A 16585-nucleotide genomic window follows, 5' to 3' on the forward strand; every position below is an offset into this window, starting at 1 on the left:
ATTTTTCTTTCCACTAATTTCACAGTGTGTAACAGTATCGGTAACCCAAAAAACCATTACATAATGCATAACTGCGTTACGTAACGGTCGCGGCTTTTATTTAAAACCATGCCACATAAAGGCAATGGACAATTCTACCCAAGTTACACAATCAAGAACCCAAATGGGACGTGGGAGAAGATGGACAATTCTACCCATGTTACACAATCAAGAACTCAAATGACGTGCGAGAACCACACACAAGGGGGGCACAGATACACGCCCAAGGTCAAATCCATCCACGTGGCCACCTTCACGGTTAGATGGCTATAAGAAGAGTGGGATCACTCTCCCAGGAGAGTAAGCATGCTATCTCAACCAAAAAAAGGCTTATACTCCTCTCTAGTTCTAGTTATTGTCAAAGCAATCCTTTAACTTAAGCATGACAAAGATCTCTCGAGAATTTAACTTCATTTTGCAAATATTAATAATGGCTACCAAATTTCATCAACCATCCACCAAATAAGATTGTCGCTCAACACCAATAACAAATAATAGAAAAGGAATAATTTTCATCTCTACGCACAAATTGCTCACTGTTTTTTTTTTAAAAAAAAAGAAAAACTATTCCAAGAACTAAATATAGCCTCAAAGAAAAACTGATTGTGCCTCTTTGATCACTTCACTTCCCTAAGGCCATCCATCTTTCTTCTATTTCCTTGGAAGGATCCAAGGCTTCTGCCTCATTGCTGGCCCTCATATGAGACCATTGATGTTGGGTAGGTTCCCAGAGCGTCCCAACTTAGTTCAATATCTCATTTAAAGAAGTTGGACACTCACATTTACTAAATGCATAAAAATTAGGTAAAATTTTGATGATTAAAATTTGGGACTATCATATCTCAGGTCTCAAGTTCTAACATTTAGACAAGACCCTTTTACCATTTTGTAAAAAGGAAATAAGATTGAATTGGAAATGGACTAATTATTATTATTATTATATGTTTCTCACCTAATATACTCCCGTTTATTGTCAATATTCCACTCGCCCTTGCAAGACCTTCTGCTCAGATTTTTATTCTGTCATCAAGAATTCAGTGAAGAAGTTAGCACACATGGCAAAAGAAAAAATATATTTGAATTGGAAGTGTTTTATTAATGTGAGAGAGAGCAAGGAGGGGGTGGATATCTAAATTGGACGGCTCATCTAGTGGCGGTGGTAATATCAGATTATGATTTAGACATTTTCTTTGTTTACACTGAACTCAATCCTATATCTTGATATACTAGGTTGACCATTCACCAGGCAAATTAAGATACAACATTATATATAAAACGATTAAAAAAAAAAAAAGGAAGACTCCAATAAATAAATGAAAACCAGAGTCTAAATTCACAGCTTCAATCAAGCTTTCAATGGAAAATGGGCAAAGCTCTTTGTTTTAGAATAATGATAAGATTTGTTCGCAACTACACAGTCCAAAGCAAGACTTTCTACAAAGCCCCACCACTGGCTTACCCTTTTTCTTCCTTCAACTTCCCCACGTCAGTTTTTTCAAAAGCTTGACTAAATTAAAAGAAGGTACCCAAACCCATTTTGTTTATGTAATGCAGTAATGGAATCTCAGTTACATGCATCAAATGATTTGTGAATTGTGAACAGAGAATGACACACCGATGAAGGAATCTCTGCTGTTGTCCACCGTCACTGAATGAGACAATTGCGCCATTTGTCTTGTAAGGATTTCTCACTTGTCCTCATGACAGAAGACAATGGGAAAGATGACAACGTGCTTCCTGGTCTGACAACATGCCACCTTTGTCTTTAAAGAGGGAATTTGGAAAGAAAATTAAGGGCCACTGCCCGCAAGAGAATAATGCTACAAGCCTGAAAAAATGGTCGTTCTTTATTTTCTGCTTCTATGGATTGAATTACACGATGTCTTCCCCAGAGCCTCCAATGTGGCTGACACCATTATTTCATCCCAATCTTTAAGTGATGGACAGACCTTGGTCTCCCAGGGAGGAAGTTTTGAACTGGGTTTCTTTAGTCCAGGAAATTCCAGGAAACGATACTTGGGTATCTGGTACAAGAACATCCCAATCAGAACATTTGTATGGGTTGCCAACAGAGAGAACCCAATTAATGACTTTTCCGGTGTGTTGATGATTAACAGCACTGGCAGCCTTGTCCTTCTCATTCACACTAATGGAAGTGGGACTGTCATTTGGTCATCAAGCTTGTCCAAAGAAGCTGATCATCATCAGATTAATCCAATAGTAGCACAGCTCTTGGATTCAGGAAATCTTGTGCTAAAAGATGAAAAAGGCAGTGAACCAGAAAGTTATTTATGGCAAAGTTTTGACTATCCAACAGATACGTTGTTACCAGGGATGAAAGTTGGATGGGACTTGAGAAGTGGTCTCAACCGGCGCCTTACGTCATGGAAGAGCGCAGATGATCCATCTCCTGGAGACCTCAGTTATGGCATAGAACTTCACAATTTTCCGGAGCCATCTATGTGGAAGGGCCACACCAAGATCTACCGGGCTGGGCCATGGAATGGCATTCGTTACAGCGGTGCTTTTGATTTGCGGCCAAACCCACTGTACCAGTTTGATTTCAACTTGAGTCAGGAGGCGGCATTCTACACTTACCAGCTTAAAAATAAATCTGTGATAACAAGGACAACTTTAAGCCCAACCACTAATTCATATGATCGCAGCACATGGGTAGAAGTAGATCGAACTTGGGAGGTTTACGTATCAGTTCCTAGAGACCACTGTGACAGCTATGGCCTGTGTGGTGCCCATGGAATTTGTGTGATCAGTGAGTCGCCAGTTTGCGAATGTCTGAAAGGTTTCATGCCTAAGTCACCAGAAAGTTGGAACTCAATGGACTGGTCGAATGGGTGCGTGCGAGATAAGCCATTGAACTGCCCTGAAGATGGGTTTGCCAAATTTGAAGGGGTGAAAGTGCCAGATACTACATACACATGGGTGAACACAAGTAAGAATCTTAAGGGATGCCAGGCCAAATGCTTGGCCAACTGCTCTTGTATGGCTTATACAAACACGGACATTAGAAGTGGTGGCAGTGGCTGTGCCATGTGGTTTGGTGATCTTATTGATATCCGACAGCTTCCAGCCAGTGGACAGGACCTGTACATTCGGATGCCTAATTCAGAACTAAGTATGTGTTAGCTATTTTTTGGTTTTCTCACTTGGTGACAAAGAATTTTCTCTTAAAACCATATATCAAGTCTTTCATTTTCTATTATTCAGATGTAATATGATCATAGTTTACTTTCTTAATTTTATGTTTGAAAATGAAGGGGCAAACAACTGGTCTAAGATGAAGAGTGCAGTGGTAACAGTGGCAGCCATTGCCACTGTTTCTGGGATGCTTATAATCAGCTATTACATCTGCAAAAACAGGAGTAGCTTGAAAGGTAAAATTACTTAGCCAGCCACCCCACCATTCAATCCTCTAAACTTTTTTACTACAGTTTCAGTAGCTCATTATTTCTCTCTATGGGACAACTATGATTATTGCTGTTGAGAAACTTCATAAGTACATGCCCCACTGCTCAACCATTAAATTTAATGGAAGTCTTTGCAAGATGAGAACACATATTTATGTATTTCAGTAGGAACAGCAAGAAATCATCAAACCAAACCAATTTTTGTATACTTGAACTAATAATTGAACAGATCAACCGACAAGTTTTCATCAATGTTTATGTTAACATGACAACTCAAGTTAGAAGCCCTTGGGTTGCTAGGCTAGATTACATTAAAGTTTTCCCCCTTCATCATAATTCTTTTTTATTGATTTTATCTCGTTATTTACATTTATCATGTGCCTTTTAAAATTAATCTTCTTATATATAAGGAATCCCAGTGTCTCATTTTCGTATAACCTGAATAGTCAATTGGAATTTTAGGGAAATAAGAATAAATAGATTGTTGTTGGATTGTAAATTTAGATCTAATTAATGTTTATCTAAATCTAACTATGCCATTTCATTACTTTTCTATTTCCCTTTGCCCTATTTTTGGTAACTAATTTTAAGCTCATTTACTACATTTAAAAAAAAAACAAAAGCAAATAATGTAGGTGTCTGCAGAAATAAAGATCACAATATTGAAGTACAAAAGGAAGATCAAGAGCTACCATTGTTCAAATTGACTACAATAGCCAATGCCACTAACAACTTTTCTCCCAACAATAAGCTTGGAGAAGGTGGTTTTGGAGCAGTGTACAAGGTACTAATAACCATGAAGAATATGATTATGCTTATTCAATAAAAAAATATCACATTTTATAACTAATGATAACATTCAGGGTGCATTATTAGATGGACAAGAAATTGCTGTAAAAAGGCTTTCGATGAACTCCAGACAAGGACTAACTGAATTCAAAAATGAAGTAATACTGATTGCAAAACTTCAGCATCGAAATCTTGTAAGGCTTCTAGGGTGTTGTATTCAAGGAGAGGAAATGATGTTGATTTATGAATACATGCCCAACAAAAGCTTGGACTACTTTATTTTCGGTTTGACTACTCTCTCACAACCTAGTAAATGTAGTCAAGAGAACGTTTTCACACATTCATTATAATAAGGTATTGGTTTGACTTGATTAAGAAACTTGCAGATCAGACAAGAAGTAAGCTACTAGATTGGTCTAGATGTTTCCACATTATCTGTGGAATTGCTCGTGGACTTCTCTATCTTCATCAGGATTCCAGACTAAGGATTATCCACAGAGATCTCAAGGCAAGTAATGTGTTGCTTGATGATGAGATGACCCCAAAAATTTCGGACTTTGGCTTGGCTAAAAATTTTGAAAGCGATCAAAATGAAGCAAGGACAAGAAGAATAGTTGGAACATAGTAAGTATTATAAACTGTAGAAGTATATTTTGTTTCTATATCCCATAATTGAGTATGTTCTCACATGATGTGCTGCAGTGGTTATATGGCCCCAGAATATGCTATTGATGGGCTATATTCAATAAAGTCCGATGTGTTTAGTTTTGGTGTTCTACTATTGGAGATTGTAAGTGGGGAGAAAAATAGAGGTTTTGATCACCCAAGCCACAGCCTTAACCTAATTGGACATGTGAGTATCAATATCTAAATTCTTTCTTTTATTTTGTGCACCAATTAATCACAAATGGTTTTATATGCATACACCAGGCATGGAAATTGTGGAATGAAGGAAAACCTTTTGAATTAATGAATGCATTATACATGGACTCATGCTCAGTGTCAGTAGTACTGCGATGCATACATATTGGTCTGTTATGTGTTCAGCAACATCCCGAGGACAGGCCAAACATGTCATACGTGGTTCTAATGCTTGACAATGAGAGCCCAATGCCGCAACCTAAGCAGCCAGGTTTTTTCATAGGTAGAAATCCACTTGAAGAGCCAAACTCTTCAATGAGAAAACCGTGTTCAAACAATGAATTAACTCTTACATCGTTGGAGGCACGATAAAGGATCATTTAGCATCATGAGTGTGAAGCATCATCTATCAAGAAAATTTTATACTACACTGCAACTTTGGAATATATATATATATAATTAATACTGTCCCTGTGATTATCCATTTCTAGAGTTTAAATGATTTTTTTTTCATCCAATTCTACAAAGGAAATTTTCAAATGTCAATATGGCTTCTCTACAACTCTACATTTCTATCAAGTGGATATTACAAAGATGCTACTAGCTTCTTATTAAAGCTAATAAACATTGTCACCACCCACTATTGGGCTGCAGAGTTCGCATAAGATGTCACTTGTAGTACAAATGCACACTTACAAGTACACAAAGCATAGTGTATGATTGTTTTGTATGAAAAATAAAATTGCTATTATTGGGAATTGGGAACTTAGAGCTGAAACGCAATAACTAAGGTACAAGTCGCAGCTTGGTGGGCGGGACAAGAATATTGAGCAAGTAAGGATGAGAAGAGAACATTTTGCAATGAAAGGAAATATTCACGGTACATTATTAGATGGACGATGAAATTTTCTTGAAGAGGCTTTCAATAAATTCTGGGCATTGGGCAAGGATTAAGTGAGTTAAAAAAATGAACTCATATTGATTACTAAACTTCAGCACAGAAATCTTATAAGCTTTTGGGTAGTTGCATTCAAGGAGAGGAAATGATGTTAATTTACGAATGCATGCCCAATAGAAGCTTAGAATCCTTTAATTTCGGTCTGACTACTTTATGTTTGACTCTCCCATGGGTTTTGACTCATTTAAATTTAAATATTCCAACACAGAATTGGTATAACTTGAATATGAAACTTGCAGATCAAACAAGAAGTAAACTATTAGACTGGTCTAGGTGTTTCCAAATTATTTGTGGAATTGCTCATAGGCTTCTCTATCTTCATCAAGATTCTAGATGGAGGATTATCAATAGAGATCTCGATGCAAGTAAAGTGTTGCTTGACTGTGAGACAAACCCAAGAATTTCATACTTTGGGTTGGCTAAAATATTTGAATGTGATAAAAAAAGAAGCAAAAACAGAGTGGTTGAAACATTGTAAATATCATTAACTAATCAATATTTTGCCTACATCTCTCATATTTGTGTTTGTTTTGAAATGATGTGTTGCAGCGGTTATATGGCTCTATAATATGTTGTTGATGGGCTATACTCATAACTTAGAAGTACGATTGTTTAGTGTTAGTTTTGCTATTGGAGATTGTAAGCACAAAGAGAAATAGAGGTTTTAATCATGTGGGTCCACAGCCCTAACCTAACTGGACATGTGATTATCATTATCTAAATTTTGGGCAAATTGCAGCAATAGTTCCCAAACTATGACCATTATTTCAAACTCACTACCAAACTTCACTATGCTTCACATTGGTCCCAAATTTTCCAAATGATTTCAATTTTGTCTTTTTTTACCATTAGTCTCAATTTGGGATTTTGGACTTTCTCCACGCTTGCAACCACTAGGTTCAACCGACTAAATTACACATGTAGTCCCCAAACTATTGACCAAGTTTTGTAGATGTCGTACAACTATTGATTAAGTCTCATACTTGTCCCCAAACTTTCAACTAAGTTTCATACAATACCGCCAATTCGCGAAGCCTGAAACTCAATCAATAGTTTGGTGACTACTGGCCAATAATTTAGAATTCCGTCCAAAATTCTAGGTAGAAACTAATAGTGGGACAAAATTGAAACCATTTAGGAAAGTTGGGACTAATAATTAGACAAATTGAAGTTTGGGACGAGTTCAAAACATGGGTCATAGTTTGAGGACTATTGGTGTAATTTAGCCCCTAAATTTTTATCTTTTATTTGTTGTACCACTTAAAGTTTTATGTGATTTAGGCGTGGAAAGGCACACCATTTGAATTACTTGATGCATTATCTTTGGAGTTATGCTCTCTATATTGATTGTTGAGATTCATTCAGATTGGTCTGTTATGAATTTGGCAACGTTGGAGGACAGACCAAGAACCCAGGTTTCTTAGGTAGGAATCCACATGAAGCAGCAGATACATCACTAAAAATATAGATATAAATATTCAAAACAACGAAATTACTATTACACTGTTGGTGGGACGATATATTAGATATTTCATCAGCATGAGTAGCTCACACTTCATCGATATGCTGATCCATTTATAGATTTGTTTTAACTGATTATAATTATCACCCAATCCTACAAAGGAAAATTTTCAAATGTCAATATGGTTTAGGAAGATGCAACTAGCTTGCTGTTAAACCAAATGAATATTGTTGCAAAACCTTGGTTCCAACCTTGCCTACACAACTTCGATAATTGGGTGGGAAGAGTGAAGAGTCTGATCAGAAAGCATCTCGATGGGCTTCAAAAGTTTCTGATTGATGGCAACAAGAAAGTTGATGTTTAACCACCTTAAGAACTCTGCCTCAATTTCTTGGATTGCAGAGTATGCACAGGATAGCGGCCAACAACGCACACTTACAAGCACACAAGCATAGCGTATACTGTATAGCGCATAAAAATAGAAATGCAAAATTTAAAAGAAATTAGGAATTCAAGGCAAAATTTAACCAGCAGAAGACACCCACACACCCGAGTCTGCAACAGTACATCTACAGATCATCATAGCCATACATAGAAGAAATTCAAGACAAAATTTAAAAAGCAGAGAGAATGAGACCGATCATAAAAGAAATTAGGAAGAGGGCATTACCTAAAATCACCAATGCCACACGAATCGATGCCCTGTTCTTCTCCAATTAACCCTAAAAAATTCTCAATAACGCGGGACGACGCAACCTCGCATCTCTCCCTCAAACTCCCCAAGCACCACCGAGCCCAATGGCCCATGGGTCCCGGCGGCCGCAGCCCTCTAGTGAAGGCAGCATGCTGCATCAGAAGCACCACACGTGCAAAGGAAAATAGTTTACTTGTGGTTGTGGATAATAATTTTAATTTTTTATTTTAAATGTTTAAAGAATTATTAAAAATAGTTTAGTTTTAAGTTATGCATATTTATATAAAAATCTAAAAACAATAAAAATTTAGTACGATTAACTTTTAAAAAATAATTTTATTTTTTATTTTTAATTAGAAACATCTTTTTATTGTTTTTAAGTTCTGACTTTATTTATAGTTTTTTTAAAATTTTAAAATAATTTTGATTTTGAAATTAATTGGGAATGTAAATATAAAAAATAAAAAATTATTTTTTATTTTATTTCATTTTTTAATATAAATTTTGCCAAACTCAAAAATTAATAAACTATAAACCTTTTTAATTCTTTAGAAATTAAAAGAAAAAAAAAATTTATGACCAAATCGAAATTGTACCTTAACCAAACCAAATTTTGGTTAAATCGGTTAATCGATTTTAACCAATTTTATATTTTAATATATATAACATAAATAAAATATATTATATATATAATTTTAATATATATATATATATATATAAAGGTTGCATGATGCACAAAACTCTCACATATGCAGGGTCTGAGGAAGGTAACCAAGTTCATATTTTTATATATATGATATAAATAATATATATTATATATATAATTTGGTTGCGAGGTGCACAAAGCTCCCACATATGCGGGGTCCGAGAAAGGGCCGGACCACAATGGGTCTACTGTACACAGTCTTACCTTATATTTTTGCAAGAGGTTATTTCCACGCCTCGAACCCATGACCTCCAGGTCACACGACGACAACCTTACCGTTGCGTCTAAGCTCGCCTTCACAATTTTAATATAATATATATATATATATATATATATAAAATATTCGCATATGTATAATGCATAAAATATTTTAATATATATAATATATAAAATTATTCATTATTAATTTATATTATTTGGTTAATTCGGTTAACCGAATATATTTAACTCAAAAACCAAACCAAAAACCAAAAATTGAAATTTAACAAGAGTGAAAACCAAACCGAACTGGGTAACTTTTTAATCGAACTGAACCAATCGAATTTTGTAACGCCCTGACCTGGGTCTACCAGAGAGCATTGCGCCTCTCCTCCTCCACCTGGACCAAACAATAGGGGATGTGTAACGACCCAAAATTCTCATCCATTTTCATTTATTTATTATTTGTCATGCTATAAAACATAATCTCTGATACTCTACAAATAAACATCTATCATCATCACAGTCGGGAGTGGGTACCGTGGTAACCTGTGCATTTTATATATAATACCTATGCAGCAGGAAAATATAAATATCTAAAATATAACCCAAAATACACAATACCAGAGTTCTTCAAACCCACTTGTATATACATACACACATATACATCCTTCCTCAAAAATCCCCAAAAATACAGTGAGCTCTACTACACAACCCAAATCTCACCCCAAAACTACGCCGACTCAGGTGCCTCTTCTATATCTAAGCCAGCCTTGCACGCCCCTCTAGGTTACCTGAAATATTTATAATGTTGGGATGAGACACCTCTCAGTAAGGAGAAACATGTTATTACCAGTGTGTGGCATATGAGTTTGTACATAAAACATAACCTTTAATTAAAGTTGTACATAGAATATCATGTAAAAAGCATCTATATAATAATTCATATTTATGTTATTTAAAATGCATTATTTCTAAGTTATCTATTTAATCATAGTTCTATCTATAAAAAGGTATCTCTGTTTCCTGTGAATGCTATAAATACATATATAACTCTGAAAACTTCCCTCATGACAACGCAAGGCTAAACATTGGTTGGCTCTCCAGTGCTAGCCTAACTATAGCATATCTGGATGCCTATAGCACAAAAGGCCCGCTCCACCTCGTCCAGACACCACGGAGCTCTTAACTCTACCTGTGAGCACAATCGGCAATATCATACTTTATCTAAGACGTATGGGTGCACTCTATATAGAAACGGTACCGTGCTCTATATACTGTTCTGTATACTACTCTGTTCCATCAAGGTCTGATACTACATAACAATATCTCTATATAACATTTATCTGTTTAACCATGATTCTATATCAACTGTATTAACCATGATTCTATAACTTTTTGTATAGCCATGACACCGTAAAAAAACTGTATATCTGTATATTCTATAATTCTGCATGTCATGGCTCTATGCTTTTTATATCATGGTTCTATAAAATTCTGTATAATCATGGTTAAAAAAACACTATATAATCATGTTCTGTAATACACTATGTAATCATGATTCTATAGCATACTGTATAAACATGATTCTGTAAAATACTATATATCATAATTCTGTACAGCTGTAGCTCCATAAATAAAACTGTATAAGCTATATATCATGATTCTGTAAGAACTATATAACCATCTTTCTGTAAATCTGTATAACGTATTTCTATAGAAACTATATAAACATGATTATGAAACTTTGTATAAAATTTCTATAATAATTCAGTATTTCTCATGCCACACAACTAAATAAAAACTCTATAAACATACTCTATAAAACTGTATAATTTTCATGCTATGATATATTCAATAATCATACTCTAAAAGCTTGTGATCAAATACTATACTTTATTGGTAAAGTTTCTAATAAAGCTGGCATAACATATATTCCCCTTACCTAATCAACTGAACTTGTTCACTGATTTTCTAACTCATGCCACTGCGGCATTCATAATTCCAAACCCTAGAATTACACGCATATGAATATAAGTCAATCAACTAAATATCCAGAATAACCATAATATTCACGTTTTCCCCAAATACACATTTACACAATTTCCTAAACTATAAATTATTCATTATTCTACCTAAATTCATGAAAAAATACCCGCTAAAATCCTTAGTTTGTTTGCAGTATTCCCACCAAATCCTGTATTTCACAAATTCCCAATTCCTCAGTTCAACCCTAAAATTATACTTATATTCACATTTCTAGGCCTATACATCCCATAATTTGGATAATCAACCTATAAATACTAAAATAACAGCCTTACCTCAATTTTAAAATGGTGCCCCAAAATCTCCAAATTGAAATTTTGCTCCGCCTATGATGTAAAGAATCTTCCCACGAACCCTATGGTGGTTCTTGATTGTCAAAATGAGCCATAAGGGAGCCGGAATCGAAGGTGGAAGCTTAGAGGGTCGTAGGTTTTGGGAGAGAAGAGAGAGAGATTTTTAATTTTATGTTTTTAAATAACTCCCAGCTTCCCTTTATACTCCCAGCACTACAACCAAAAACTGTCAACAATTTTCTTGGACTCTCAGAAAACCATCGCCAGTTTTCTCTTTAACTAGCCAGATTTTACCATTTTACCTTTACCGTCCCGCGGTTAAAACCCAAATCCGTCTTTAGTTTCCTACCTCCTTTAGAAACCGTTGTCGGTATTCTCTTGCCCCATCCCAAAAAATCTATTTTTCTCATTTTCTTTTATTATTTTATTTTCAGGGTCTCTACATTCTCCCCTCTTTTATAAAATTTTGTTCTCAAAATTTGTTGTCTGTATTTTTCACCATCCTCTGAGGAAAATTTACTACTTATTTTATTAATTACCCTCACTTATGGTGGAAGAATATCGTGGTTACATATACAATTCTGGGAGATCACAAATATATACATAAAAGAAAATTCTCCCAAAACTCAAAACACTATTGATCCTATAACCTAAAGTACCACTTATACATACATCATCCTGCTTTGCATAAAATAAAACCAAACTCTATCTACTTTACTTGAATTATCACTTTTGACTACTACTAATCCCCACCAAACAGATGTGGGTACTTCTGTTGTATCTCCTCTTCTAACTCCCATGAGGCCTCCTCCATTGCATAATTCCTCCATAGGACTTTTACTAATGGAATTTTCTTGGTGCGCAACTCCTGTTCTTTTCTGTTTAGAATTTGTATTAGCGTCTCCTCATATACTAGTGTATCCCTGAGCTCTATCTCCTCATAGCTGATCACATGAGAGGGATCCAGGACGCATTTCCTCAACATGGAAACATAAAATATGTCGTGTATTCTGGATAGAGCTAGTAGTAAAGTTAGCCTCTAAGCAACTAGACTCACTTTCTCAAGTATCTCGAATGGACCAATAAACCTAGGGCTCAGCTTCCTTTTCTTTCCAAACCTCATCGGTCCTCTCAGTGGTGCTACTTTCAGAAATACCTAATCTCCCACATCAACCTCCAACTTCCGATGATGAGTATCTGCGTAGCTTTTCTGCCGACTCTGAGCTGCATCAATTCTGTCTTTAATTATTTGGAGTTTATCATATGTTTGCTACACTAATTCTAGTCCCAAAACTTGCCTCTCACCCATTTCATCCTAGTAGAGTGGAGAACAACACCTCCTATCATATAATGCCTCATAAAGTGTCATCCCGATGCTCACTTGATAGTTGTTATTATAGGCGAACTCAACCAACGGCATATATTGGGTACAACTACCCCTGAAATCCAGCACACAAACTTGTAACATATCCTCAAGTATCTGAATCATCCCCTCTGTCTACTCATCAGTCTGAGGATGAAAAGTAGTACTGAATGATAATTGAGACCCCAAAGTTTCCTGCAAACTCCTCCAAAATTGGGACGTGAAACGTGGGTCTCGGTTTGAAACTATAGATACTGGCACTCCATGGGGTCGAATTATCTCCTGATAAATATATACATTTTCCAGTTTGTTCATAGGGTAGCTAACTTAAATAGGTAAAAAGTGGTCAATCTTCATCAGCCGATCTACAACCACCTAAATAGCATTCTGACCATGCAATGTTGGTGGTAATCCTGTGACAAAATCCATAGATATATGGTCCCACTTCCACTCGAGAATGTGGAGTTGCTGCAACTGTCCTGTCGGCCTGTGGTGCTCAGCCTTTACTCGCAGACACGTCAAACACTGCTCCACAAGCTTAACTATCTCTCTCTTCATACCACTCCACCATAATAATTCCCGAAGGTCCCCGTACATCTTAGCACTACCAGGATGCACTGTATAAAAAGATTTGTGCGCCTCTTCTAGGATAGTCCTCCTAATTTCAGCATCTGCAGGTATGCACAGACGGGTACGGAATCTCAGGGTTCCATCATCTAAAATACCAAACTCCTCTCCCTGTCCATTCTGCACTTATTTATCAAGTCTACCAACTATGCGTCATTCCTCAGAGCTACTTTAATCCTCTCTGGCAAAGTAGGTTGTAGTACTAAATTGGCAATAAATGCTTGATGATCATCCTCTACTAACTCAACACCGAGCCTCTTTAATTCCATCTGAATCAGATGCTGAATTTCCTCTGCTAACACTACTGCACCCACTGATTTTCGGCTCAATGCATTCATCACCGCATTTGCTTTCCTTGGGTGGTAGCTGATAGTACAATCATAATCTTTAATAAGCTCCAACCACGTTCTCTGCCTCATATTTAATCCTTTCTGGGTGAATAAATATTTCAAAATTTTATGATCAGTGAAGATCTCACATCTTTCCCTATAAAGATAATGCCTCCAAATCTTTTGAGCATACACCACTGCAGCTAATTCTAAACCATGTACTGGGTAGTTCTTTTCATACTCTTTAAGCTGCCTAGAAGCATATGCTATAACTCTCATGTGTTGCATTATCACACATCCAAGTCCCTTCAAAGATACATCACTGTATAAAACAAATCTATCCTCTCCTATTGGGATAGATAACACCGGTATAGTGACCAACCTCTGTTTCAACTCCTGGAAGCTTTGCTCACACTCATCGGTCCATTCAAACTTTACTTTTTTTCCTTGTAAGTCGTATCAGTGGACCTGACAATTTGGAAAAATCATCTACAAAGCGTCGGTAGTACCCTATTAGACCTAGGAAACTCCTAACCCCCTAAACATTTCTCGGTCTCACCCAATTCACCACTACTTCTATTTTTCTCGGATCTACAAATACACTGTCCCCAGAGATCACATGCCCGAGGGAAGTAACCTGCCTTAATCAAAATTCACATTTCTTAAATTTATGTATAATTTCTTCTCCTTTAACACCTGCATTACTAGCCTTAAGTGATCCCCGTACTCCTCAAAACTCTTCAAATAGACCATTATATCATCAACAAATACCACAACGAACTGGTCTAAGTACTAATGGAGCACCTGATTCATTAAATCCATAAATGCTACTGGTGCATTAGTCAATTCAAATGGCATTACCAGGAATTCATAGTGCCTCTACCTCGTTTGGAAAGTTGTTTTTGAAATGTCCACTACTTTAACTTCCACTTTGTGATATCTCAACCGAAAGTCAATCTTGAAGTAAACCTGGGTCCCCTGGAGCTGATCTAATAAACCATCAATTCTGGGAAGGGGATATTTATTTTTGACTATCACTTTATTTATCTCTCTATAATCAATGCACATCCTCATAGTCTCTTTTACATTCCCACAAACAAGACTGGTGCTTACCAAAGCAACACGCTAGGCTTGATAAATCTTTTATCCAACAACTAGTCTTTCAATTCTTTCAGTTCAATATCCCCTTTATATAAAGACCATACCCCTGGCCACCACTCTAAAGTAGCATCACCAGAATAACCGATGCTAACTATGGCGAGGCACACACACGTGGTCCCACAAATCTGAATTCTAGCCATCTGAGGGTCTGAAGATCACTTCTCTTTGATAGCAATCAATGTTGGCAAAATTAGCTGCAAGCCAATCCATGCCCAGTATCACGTCAAACCCCCGCATGTCTAACACCACAAGATCGGCTGGTAATACTTTCTCTTGAATGCCCACTGGATAGTTTTTAAGCACCCTTTTACACCTCATGACTGATCCAAGAGGCGTAATTGACAACCTCAGCGTCTCCTGGTGTCGATGGTAAACCCGCGCCTGCTCGGTATTTCGCTATTGACCTCCACGGGGCGCCTAGGTATTACCCCGAAGCTATCTGGGAGCGAATGCTATAATATACTATGCACGATAGACTCGTGCTACATGACCCAGTCTACCACATCAGTAGTAGACATTCTTCCCTGCTCAGCATTCTCCCCTATATCTTCTCCCACATGTCAGGCAAGAAAAATAGGTCTGCTCGCCTTGGACCTCACGACTCCCTATCCCCTGCCTCTGTCCACTGCTAGGTCCATCTCTCCTCCATGGCCCCCAGCTGGAGCCCACCTGAAATCCAGAAGGTGTAGGCCTCTTCCTATAATTCAAATTCATAAACTCCTCCGCCTAAGTATCTTTGATGGGAGAGTGAATGTATCATTTATAGAAAATTTCTTTAAAAAGGTTCCATGTCAGGGTTGTAGAATCTAGCCTTTGTTCCTCGAGTAGCTTCACCGACATCCACCAACGCTTGGCCTCCCCAGCCATTTTTAAAATAGCATACAAAACCTTATGTTTGTCTGCATAGCAGAGACTTGCCAATATACCCTCCATCTTTTGGATCCATTCCTTTGCAACAATCGCATTGGCTCTTACAGTAAAAGTCGAGGGATTCATACAGGTAAATTGCTCGATAGAGCAGCCTGAATCAAATGGTGGGTAGTTATGTCCCCTAAAGTTCCTTACAATGCTTGTCATGACCTGTTGGCCTACACTACGCAACATTTGTTCAGAGTCACTGCCACCTATGCCCTACGTTGCCACTACTTCCAACATTCATGTTGCTGCTCCCAGGATCCATTCTGAAAAGAAAATAAGTATAGTGTGAGGACCTTATCTGCATAACATAACTAACATATTCATCTAATTATAATCGCATACCCTCCATTAACATATCATATTTATTCTCAATTTAAGATTCAGTCCAATAATAGAGAAACACAACTCGACAATAGTTTACTATAACTTTCCTTAAATCGTCACCCTAGAAAAGACACAAAAACCACTACGAAAGTCCTGCTTCCTGATCACGGAACAAAACCATAAATACTCATCTTCATTCCCCAACATTGACTCATTGAATTCCTGATCTATTTATATACTTTGGTATTGTTTTCAGCTACAAAGTATAGTTTATATAACCTAGCAACCTCAGCTCTGATACCAAATTGTAATGACCCAAAATTCCTATCCATTTTTATTTATTTATTATCCGTCATGCTATAAAACATAATCTCTAATACTCTATAAATAAA

The 16585-nt window shown here is 36.7% G+C and overlaps 2 protein-coding genes across 5 annotated transcripts; one reads left to right on the plus strand and one right to left on the minus strand.

Moving 5' to 3' along the window:
• Positions 1-433: 433 nt before the first annotated feature.
• On the minus strand, positions 434-8404 carry LOC131162308 (uncharacterized). 4 transcript variants are annotated; one of them, XR_009138738.1, is made up of 3 exons: positions 8205-8404; positions 992-1059; positions 434-824 (listed from the first exon to the last, which is right to left on the minus strand). XR_009138738.1 is itself a non-coding variant. In XM_058118642.1 (2 exons), the coding sequence occupies exons 1-2, from the start codon at positions 8384-8386 to the stop codon at positions 7791-7793; spliced, it is 387 nt and encodes a 128-aa protein (XP_057974625.1). In that variant the 5' UTR covers positions 8387-8390; the 3' UTR covers positions 7522-7790. The 4 variants fall into 4 exon arrangements, 1 of the variants encoding a protein (XP_057974625.1); XR_009138737.1 differs by lacking the exons at positions 434-824; positions 992-1059 and adding exons at positions 7522-7687; positions 7786-7995 and having other exon boundaries at positions 8205-8390; XR_009138739.1 differs by lacking the exons at positions 434-824; positions 992-1059 and adding an exon at positions 1391-2586 and having other exon boundaries at positions 8205-8398.
• LOC131162303 (G-type lectin S-receptor-like serine/threonine-protein kinase At4g27290) lies at positions 1876-5654 on the plus strand. The gene is made up of 7 exons (XM_058118629.1): positions 1876-3178; positions 3315-3398; positions 4046-4248; positions 4328-4538; positions 4640-4877; positions 4956-5106; positions 5184-5654. The coding sequence occupies exons 1-7, from the start codon at positions 1876-1878 to the stop codon at positions 5484-5486; spliced, it is 2493 nt and encodes an 830-aa protein (XP_057974612.1). The 3' UTR covers positions 5487-5654.
• Positions 8405-16585: the final 8181 nt, after the last annotated feature.

Source organism: Malania oleifera, chromosome 1, assembly GCF_029873635.1.
Source record: "Malania oleifera isolate guangnan ecotype guangnan chromosome 1, ASM2987363v1, whole genome shotgun sequence".
Taxonomy (NCBI): Eukaryota; Viridiplantae; Streptophyta; class Magnoliopsida; order Santalales; family Ximeniaceae; genus Malania; species Malania oleifera.

Bases quoted from the DNA above. Each gene is read 5' to 3' on its own strand.
- LOC131162303 (XM_058118629.1), top strand. From the start codon at position 1,876: ATGGTCGTTCTTTATTTTCTGCTTCTATGGATTGAATTACACGATGTC. The intron at 4,249-4,327 runs GTACTAATAACC...GATAACATTCAG, and splicing joins GTTTTGGAGCAGTGTACAAG to GGTGCATTATTAGATGGACA. The intron at 4,539-4,639 runs GTTTGACTACTC...AGAAACTTGCAG, and splicing joins CTTGGACTACTTTATTTTCG to ATCAGACAAGAAGTAAGCTA.
- LOC131162308 (XM_058118642.1), bottom strand. From the start codon at position 8,386: ATGCAGCATGCTGCCTTCACTAGAGGGCTGCGGCCGCCGGGACCCATG. The intron at 7,996-8,204 runs GTAATGCCCTCT...TGCGCTATACAG, and splicing joins TGTGGCATTGGTGATTTTAG to TATACGCTATGCTTGTGTGC.